This window comes from Orycteropus afer, unplaced genomic scaffold, assembly GCF_000298275.1.
Source record: "Orycteropus afer afer isolate SDZICR_OR568_19922 unplaced genomic scaffold, OryAfe1.0 scaffold00510, whole genome shotgun sequence".
In the NCBI taxonomy this organism is placed as follows: Eukaryota; Metazoa; Chordata; class Mammalia; order Tubulidentata; family Orycteropodidae; genus Orycteropus; species Orycteropus afer.
Window position 1 is genome coordinate 1,047,622 of NW_006922097.1, and position 10,300 is coordinate 1,057,921.

Sequence of the window (10,300 nt, forward strand, 5' to 3'; positions counted from 1 at the left end):
TAGAGACCATTCCCAAGGCTTCTCCTTATATACAGGAAAGCAGACCACATCCCAAAGGCAGCTACTCAGCTGCTTGTGGTAGATCCCACCATGGAGTTGACTGCCAGTCTCATCATGGGGAATAACTACCACCAGCTGCCCAACCACTCAACCAGGCCCAGCCAAGTTGACACACAAACATAACTACCACACTTGGGATTTCAGTGGCTAATTTTTAGGAAGTAAAACACTAGGCCTTCCTTCCAAGATGTGTCTGAGTGGACTTGAATTCCCAACCATTTGTTTAGCAGCCAAGAACCTTAAATGTTTGCATTAACCTGAGATTTTTAGGGGAATCAGGAAATACCTATAACTGCAGGTAAAATTTGGTCTTTGTGAGGCTACATTTTTGTGGAAAAAAGATAACTTGTTTTTTAAGTCATAGGGCTCAGGTGCATTTTTCATGCTTAAGAGAGAGAAAATGTTTATCATAGTATTAAGTAAAAATTTAGCTAAGTAAATAGAATGATTATATCAACTAATGTATGCTAATTCAAATAGAGAAGTAGGCATAAAAGCCAGTTAGCAGTAAAAGTACTAATGTAAAAAGTATGACCTTTGTAATTACCAAAAGTCTTAAAGGGAGTAGGAGTTACATTTTTAACAAAAAATGTATGTGTAAAGCGTAAGTATAGGATCATATTGCCAATGGTTCCTCATTATGCTGTTTAATACTCATCCTTTCTTTCCTTTTAGGAAATAACAGTTAGTAAAATCACTGAATTGGAAATACTGGATAAGATAATACTTTCACCCAATTTCAGGTTAGTAAAGTCAAGAGAATCATCTGTGTGCCTGGGAGTCATGGCTGCCTAACTAGTGCTGAGCTCCTGGCCTGAGAAACCACAGCATTTGGCGATAATTTTATTTACATTTAGTATTTGAATCTTCTTCCAATTCCTTCTCCCCTCCCCGTTCCTTCACCTTTGCATATCACAGAATTTTGGCATAAGGTAGGAAATAACTCAGGAACATAGGCTTAAGGTAAGTTTTATTGGGCTTTCTTTGTGTTTAACAATTATAAAAAATTTTTCCTCATAACCCCAAACTGCTACCAGAAAATTCTGTCTATGCAATAACTTTATATATGGCATTTCTTAGTTTTTCAGGAACAGGTTTGGTTGAGTCAGTTGGAACTCTTCAAGAGATTGAAGAACAAAAATCAGAAGAAGCAGTAGCAAACCCAGAGTTCCCTGAGTCTCTTCCGTGTTCACACAGTTCTGAAGTTGGATACGTAAATGGGGCTTCTTTAAAAGAGACACAAAGCATCCAAGAAAAAGACCAAATGTCAGAATGGTAGAGTCATTGGTATCTAAAACTAAACTGAAGCTTGGACATGGAGAAGGGTTACTACAGATCTCCACTGGACATCAAAAAGGAGTCTTAGAAATTGCTGATAAACTCATTAAACCATTTACAAAAATGGATTTCTCAATTTTGTTTGATATCTTCAAATGCCTTGTATTGATCAATATAATGACTTAAGTTAAATGATTTAATTAGGATTCTGTTCAGCAGAGGATATATATGGTTAATTCAGCACTCTTTCCCACTATCACAGGTCTTTCTTGTTTACTTGTTCTTTAAAAAATTGTTAGAATAATAACATTAAAGCAAGTATTTCAAAAAGAAAAAAAACTCTTATAATCCTACATTCTTTGTGTGTGTGTGTGTGTGTGTGTGTGTGATTTGGGTGAAAGTTTACAGAGCAAATTCACTTTCCATACAGCAGCTCACATACACTTTGTTTCATGACATTGACTACAACTTACCATAATGCAACAGCTCCCCTTCCCATAGTTACCTCTTCCCTGTGTCCTTCCATCCATGCACTCCTGCCCCCTGAGCTGTCTCCCTGTGTATACAAAGCCCTTCTTTCTCCTATGATTGTTCTCTCCAAGGAGTGTATCTACCTCAGGTAAATGTTCACCTCATATGCCTGTCTTTTATTTGGATGGAAGCCACAGGAGTGGGTTCAGTTGCAGACCTGAAGGGCAGCTAGAGGCCATAGTCTCAGTCGTTAATCCCACATTCTTAACACAACTCTTTTCATTTTGGAGCTATTCCTTTTTGGTCCTTATTCAAATGCAAATATTTTAAGTAGTTATTATCATCTGTTGTTGTTATGTGCCGTTGAGTTGGACCTGACTCATACTGACCCCTCCTTGGGTTTCCGAGGCAGTATCACTACCGAAGTAGAGTGCCCCGTCTTCCTTTCCATGAGTGGCTGGTGGGTTTGAACCGTCATTTTTATACTCTGATTTTTATTTTAACAATTGATACCATATTTGCCCATATTTCAATAGTCTTCCTAATTATTCTTTCATTAGCTACATATTTTATTAAGTTGATGCTCTATAAATTGTTAAACATACTCTTGTTATTTTATATTTAAGTTGTTTCTACTCTTTTATTATTTAAGATTATTCTGAAATGAAAATTTTTGTGCATGTATCTCTTTTCTTCTTTTGAATTATGCCAGAATACAAATTCACAAGATTGGCTTAATTGGGTTAAATCATGTAAATGCTAATATGGCTTTTGGTACATCACTTGTGACATTTCTTATAAAAGGGATGAGGCAACATACTGTTTCAATAATGAAGTTACTCAACTTCTTTAAGCCCTAATCTCGTTTCATAAAATGGGACAATAATAGTAATAGCCCAAACTTGGGTCATGTTGTCATGTTCCTTGGAGAAGGTTATCATGCTTAGTAAAGTAGAGGGTCAGCAAAAATGGGGAAGATTATCAACAAGATGGATTGACATAGTGGCTACGAGAAAGAGCTCAGGTATACCAAGGATTGTGAAGGTGGTGCACAACCAGGCAGTGTTTTGTTCTGTTGCACAAAGAGTCTTTGTGAGTCAGAGCTGACTCGGTGGCACCTAACAACAACAGACCATAGTGGCAGTGTAAAAATCAAATGAAACGGTGTATGAAATAGTTAGCACTTAGTAATGACTTAATAAATGCTGTCTATGATCTTATTTTGGAGCTCTGGTAGTGTAGTGCCTAAGGCACTTGACTGCTAACCAGAAGGTTGGCGGTTCAAACCCACCAGCCACTCCTCGGAAGGAAGATGGGGCAATCTACTTTAGTAGTGATACTGCCTCGGAAACCCAAGGAGGGGTCGCTATGAGTCGGGTCTGACTCGATGGCACATAACAACAACAACAACATGATCTTATTTATTTTCACTAGCAGTGTATGAGTACTAGTTCTTCCACAACAAACATCAATATTGTCAATTTTTAAAATTTATTCCAAAATAGTTGGTATAAAACTATGCTGCAAGGTGCTGCTGCTGCTCTTCCCCATTCTCCTCATTATTCCCTCCTCCTCTTTCTTCTTCTTCAACTAAAGATGGAGAGCAAGGGGAGAGAGGACATTACCAAAAATAAAAAAGATCCTTTGAACTGAGACATACTGAATTTTTTTTATTGTGATTTGAGTGAAATTCTACAAAGCAGATTCATTTTACATCCAGCAGTTCATATACATTTGTTTTGTGACACTGATTACATTCACCGCATTGTGACAGCTCTCCTCCCACTCCCTACCTGTGGTTACCCTTTCCCTGTATCTTTCTTGCCTATGCATTCTTGCCTCCCTGCCTTTCTCCCTGTGCAAATGCTGAGCTTCTGATCTCCCATGGTTGATTGTTCTAAGGAGTGTATCTCCCTGATGTAGTTATTCAGCTTATAGGCCTATCTATTGTTTGGATAAGAGTTAAGCCGTGGGAGTGAGTTCAGTTCCAAGCCCTAACAGTGACTTGGGGCCATCCAGTAAACTTGGTCTTTTTTCATGTTTTTATTATTATTATTATTATTTAGTTCCCCATTTTTTCTCCACTCTATCCAGGATCTCCAATTCTGATCCCCTTCTGAGTGGTTGATATTGGTAGCTGGGCACCATCTAGTTTTTCTGGTCTCAGGGTCATATAGGCTGGTGTTCTCATGGTCATTAGTCCTTTGGACTAATTGTTTTCATGTGTCTTTGATTTTTTTTCACTCTTCTTCGCTCCAGATGAGGAGAGACCAATTGTTGCATCTTAGATGGCCATATGCAAGCTTTTAAGACCCCAGTAGTGGGAGCTCTGGTAGCATAGTGGCTAAGGCACTTGACTGCTAACCAGAAGGTTGGTGGTTCAAACCCACCAGCCACACTCCTCGGAAGGAAGATGGGGCAATCTACTTCTGTAGTGATACTGCCTCGGAAACCCAAGGAGGGGTCGCTATGAGTCGGGTTGACTTGACGGCACATAACAACAACAACAACAGTTACTCACCAAAGTAAGATGTAGAACAATATTTTGTTATACTATGTTGTGCCAATTGAACTTGATGTCCCCTGAGACCACAGTCCCCAGCCTGCAGGCCTAGCAACTCATTCCCTCAAGGTGCTTATTTGAAGCTAAGAAGTTATCCTAACTTTGCCCCCTATTAGGTTTAAATTGCATATGGACACTTTTATAGCACAAACAAATACATAGATAGGAATATTGTCTGCCAAACCTATGTTTGGATGTGGGTATATTCCTATTTGCCTATCTATACCTGATCTTCTTGCCTATCTATCTACATATCCACCCCTAGATTGTTGTTGTTGTTGTTGTTGTTGTTTGCCATCAAGTCGGCCCCGACTCATAGCGACCCCTCCTTGGGTTTCCGAGGCAGTATCACTACGGAAGTAGGAATGCCCAACCTTCCTTCCGAGGAGTGGCTAATGGGTTTGAACCACCAGCCTTCTGGTTAGCAGGCAAGTGTCTTAGCCACTATGCTACCAGAGCTCCTTGTTATTACCAATATGCAATGATATTTACCTTTATTATTTGTACCTTTTATATGCCTCTCCGTGCTTGCCTTTTCCTGAGTGAAACTGTGCTGGCCACACACTTTTGTTATTTTGTTCTTCTCTTCATCCATATCAATACCTGTCTCTTAACTATCCATCTATTTTCCCTACCTAGCCCTCCCCTCCTATCCCTGGTAACCAACAAAGGACATTTCCTTCCATATGTAAACCTTTCTTGACTTTTTATAATTACAGACTCATGTCATATTTGTCTTTCTGTGATTGACTCATTTCAGTCAGCATAATGTCCTCCAAGTTCATCCGTGTTATGAGGTGATTTGCTGGTTCTTCATTATTCTTCAATGATGTTGCATAGTATTCCATTGTGTGTATTACCATAATTTGGTTAGTCATTGATCTGTTGATAGGCACTTAGGTTGCTTCCATCTCTTTGCTATTATGAATAGTACTGCAGTGAACATGGATGTGGAGATACCTATTTGTGTCCTGGAGCTTAGCTCTTTAAGGTATATTCTTAGTAGTGGGATTGCTGAATCGTAAGGTATTTCTATTTCCAACTTTTCAAGGAGGTGCCATACTGTTTTCCACAGTCATTGTACCATTTTAGAGTCCCACCAGCAGTGTGTGAGTGTCCCAATCTCTCCACACCCTCACCAGCATTTATTGTTTTCTATCTTGTTGAACTTTGCTCTTATTGCTGGCGTGACATGATATCTCATTGTTGTTTTGATTTGCATCCCTCTAGTGACTACTGATCACAAACATTTCTTCATGTGTTTGTTGGGTGCCTGAATGTATTCTTTGGTGAAGTGAGACATACTGAGTTTTAATGTGCAACTCTTGCTTCCCCAGACCACAAAATTTCAGGTTGGAAGGCACTCAAAATATGAATGGAGAAGAGCTGCCTCCTCAAAGTAGAGGTGACCTTAATGACATGGATGGAGTAAAGCTTTTAGGACTTTCATTTGCTGATGTGGCATGACTGAAAATGAGAAGAAACAGCTGCAAATATCCACTAATAATCAAAACATGGAATGTATGAAGTTTGAAGCTAAGGAAATTGAAAGTTGTGAAAAATGAAATGGAACACATGAAGATCGATATCCTAGGCCTAGGCATTCAAAAAAAAAAAATCACTGCCATCAGGTTGATTCGGCTCATAGCAGCCCCTCCTTGGGTTTCCAAGTTGATATCTCTATGAAATAGATTGCCCAATCTTCCTTCTGAAGAGTGGCTGGTGGGTTTGAACTACCAGCTCTCTGGTTAGCAGTCAAATGCCTTAGGCACTATGCCACCAAATTGAGTGGTATTGGCCATTTTGAATCAAACACTCATATGGTCTATTATGCTGGGAATGATAAATTGAAGAGGAATGGCATCACACACATCATCAGAAAGAAAATTTCAAGATCTATCTTGAAGAACAATGCTGTCAGTGATAGGATAGTATCCATACACATACAGGAAAACCAGTTAATATGACTATTATTCAAATTTATGCACCAACAACTAAAGCCAAAGATAAAGAAATTGAAGATTTTTACTGACTTCTGCAGTCTGAAATTTACCAAACATGCAATCAGGATGAGTTGATAATTACTGGTGATTGGAATGGGAAAAAGTTGGAAACAAAGAAGAAGCATCAGATGTTGGAAAATATGACGTTGGTGAAAGAAATGATGCTGGAGATTAATGATAGAATTTTGCAAGACCAACAACTTATTCATTGCAAATACCTTTTTCTTTCTTTCTTTTTAAAAAATTATAATGTGGGTGAAAGTTTATGAAGCAAATTTATTTTCCAGACAACAGTTCATACACATTTTGTTTCATGCCACTGATTGCAATTCACATAATATAACAGCTCTCTTTCCACTTCCTCCCTGTGCCTCTTTTCCTATGCATTCCTGCAGTCTGAGCTATCTCCCTGTGCAAATACTGCCCTTCTGATCTTCCATGGTTGATTGTCCTAAGGAGTGTGTACCTACCTGGTGTAAACGTTCATCTTATATGTCTGTCAATTGTTTGGCTGGAAGCTACTAGCGTGAGTTCAATTCCAGGCCTGAAAGGTGACTGACGGCATAGTCTCAGGGGTTTCACCAGTCTCTAACATACCAGTAAGCCTAGTCTTCTTATGATTTTTAGTTTTGTTCCACATTTTTCTCCCACTCTATCAAGGATCTCCTGCACTGATCCCTTTCTGAGTGATTGACAGTGGTAGCTGGGCACTATCTAGTTCTTCTGGTCTCATGGTCATGTGGGCTGAGGTCCACATGATCCACTAGTCCCTTGCACTAATTGTTCTCATGCACCTTTGGATTTCTTTATTCTTCTTTGCTCCAGATAAGGAGAGACCAATTGTTGCATTTAGATTGCCACCTGCAAGCTTCTAAGACTCCAATCACTACTCACCAAAGTAGGATGGATGTAACACAATGTTTTTCTGTATTATCTTATGCTAATTGAGCTTGATGTCCCCCATGAGCATGGTACCAAGTGCACAGGTTCAACAACCCACTCCCTCTTAGTGATTGGCTGTGGCTATGAAATTATCATAACTTTGCCCCCTGTTAGTTCTATTTATATGGACATTCTTACAGCACATACAAATACATATGTAGAAATATCATCTGCCAAATCTATATATGGTCATGGATATATTTCCTTTCACCTAGACATACCTGATCATTCAACCTAGGTATCAACCCATAGATTAATGTTTGTTTTTACAGATAATGCAGTATTATATGTGGCAAATACCATTTCCAACAACATAAACAATGACTATACACATGGACTTCATGAGATGGAATATTAGGAATCAAATCAACTACATCTGTGGAAAGAGATGAGAGAGAAGCTCCATAGCATCAGTCACCGAACAAGGTCAATGGCTGACTATGAAACAGACCATCAATTGCCTATATGCAAGTTCAAGTTGAAGCTGAAGGAAATTGAAAGAGATCCACAAAGGCCAAAGTACAACTTTGAGTACATCACACTTGAAATTAGAGACCATCTCAAGAATACATTTGACATATTAAATACCAGTGACCAAAGATCAGATGAGTGTGAGAGGGCATTAAGGACATAATATATGAAGAAAGCAGAAGGTCATTACAAAGACAGGAAAGAAAGGACCAAAACTGGATTCAGAAGAGACTCTGAAACTTGCTTTTGAACATAGGGTAGGTAAAGCGAATGGAAGAAATGAGGTAAAAGAGGTGAACAGAAGATTTCAAAGAGCAACCCAAGAAGACAGACTAAAATACTGTAATGAAATGTGCAAAGACCTGGAGTTAGGAAATAAAAAGAGAAGAACTTACTCAGCATTTCTCAAGCTGAGATAAGTAAAAATCCAAGCCTCAAGTTGCAGTATTGAAGGATTCTATGGGCAAAATATTGAATTATGCAGAATCAAAAGAACATGGAAGGAGTACACAGAGTCACTGTACCAAAAAGAAATGGTCGATGTCCCACTATTTCAGGAGGTAGCATATGATCAAGAACCAATGGTACTGAAAGAAGAAGTCCAAGCTGCAGTGAAGGAATTGGCAAAAAACAAGGCTCCAGGAATTGATGAAATACCCACTGAGATGTTTCAACAAAGAGATGCAGCACTGGAGGCACTCATTTGCTTATGCCAAGAAAATTGTAAGACAGGTACATAGCCAACTAACTGTAAAAGATCCATATTTGAGCTCATTCAAAAGAAAGGTGAACCAATGGAATGTGGAAATTATCAAAGAAAATCATCAATATCACTCATAAGTAAAATTTTGCTGAAGATAATTTTAAAATGGTTGTAGTAGCATATTGACAGGGAACTGCCAAAAATTCAAGCCAGATTCAGAAGAGGCCATGGAATAGGGATGTTTTGCTGATGTCAGATGGATCTTGGCTGAAAGCGGAGAATACCAGAAAGTTGTTTACCTGTATTTTATTTACTATGCAAAGGCATTTGACTAGGTGGATCACCAGAAATTATGTGTAACATTGTGAAGAATGAGAATTCCAGAATACTTAGTTATTCTCATGAGCAACCTGTACATAGACCAAGAGACAGTTGTTCAGACAGAACAAGGTAATACCACATGGTCTAAAATCAGGAAACTTGTGTGTCAAGACTGTATCATTTCCCCATACTTATTCAGTCTGTATGCTTAGTACATAATCTGAGAAGCTAGACTATACAAAAAGGAACACAGCATCAGGTTTGGAGGAAAAATCAACAACAACCTGTGATATGCACATGACACAATCTTGCTTGCTGAAAGTGAAGAAGACTTGAAGTACTTCCTGATGAACATCAAAGAGTACAGTCTTTGGTAGGGATTATACATAAAAAAAAAAAAAAAACTGGACAAATAAACAATCTCAAAGTAAATGGAGAAAAGATTGAGGTTATCTAGTGTTTCATTTTACTTACGTTCACAATCAATTCCCATGGAAGCAGCAATCAGATCAGATGATGTATTGCATTTGGCAAATCTACTGCAAAAGACCTCATTAAATTATTAAAGACTAAAAATGTCACTTTGGAGTTCTGGCAAGATGGCAGACTAGGCAGAAAAACTGCAAGATCCTCTTCAACAAAGAAAAGGGAAACCAATTAACACAGACACAGAAGATAATCTTGGACCCCTGAGCCTTGAAAGGAAGGATATAGAAGTGGACTAAACCCCAACTAGCAGAAAAATTTGCATGAAAATACTAAAAAAGGAGACATATGGAGCTGCGGTCTGGCAGTGATTCTGAGCAACCCTGATGGCACAGACAGCTTGGAGATTCCCGAGTGGTGGTAGGACCTAAGAATTAACCTAAAAATCAGCCATGCTAGCCAGGGACTGCACAGAGGACTGCTCTGGTGGCTGGGGAATAAATGGAGAAGGTGAAGAGAAAGGTGGGCCGAGCTGTGGGCTATTGCCAGTCCAGAGGACACTGCCATTTTGAAGGTTTAAAAGCGACTTGACTATTTTGGATATTTAAAGAGATAGTGCTCTCGCAGAGTCCTGGCACGTTCTGCTTTCCAGCAATCCCAAGGACACTCCAGACTTGCAAGACTGAAAAGGTACCACATTCCTCTTGTTATTCTTATACCCCACACCCGCTTGGTGAATGGAGGTGGAGCCATCCCCCACTCCCACCTACCTTCTGGGCCCACAGGAACTCCATCACAGTCTGTGTGCTCAGACCGAGCCTGGGTGACCTGCCCTGTCATACACCGATTTTTTTTTCTTTTGTTTTTTGCTTTCTTTTTTCTGATGATTAGTTTGCTTGTATTTGTCTGCTTTAAAACAACCATTATTATTAATACTTTTTACTATTATTCTTAATCTTCCCCTCCCAGGTCCTAGTTTTCAGCATTTTTTCTTTTCCCAGTTCCTGGTTGAAATTTTTTTTTTTTTTTTTTTTTTAATTGAAGTGGTTTTTTTTTCTCCCC

General features: G+C 39.0%; 1 protein-coding gene across 1 annotated transcript in view; it reads left to right on the forward strand.

Annotated features, from left to right (window-relative positions):
- The window catches only part of CCDC30 (coiled-coil domain containing 30), a 218,587-nt gene extending 217,248 nt beyond the window's left edge, over window positions 1–1,339 (forward strand). Inside the window, 2 exon segments of the mRNA XM_042782917.1 lie at window positions 736–803; window positions 1,141–1,339. Of these exon segments, the coding sequence (XP_042638851.1) occupies window positions 736–803; window positions 1,141–1,339 (267 nt within the window).
- Window positions 1,340–10,300: the final 8,961 nt, after the last annotated feature.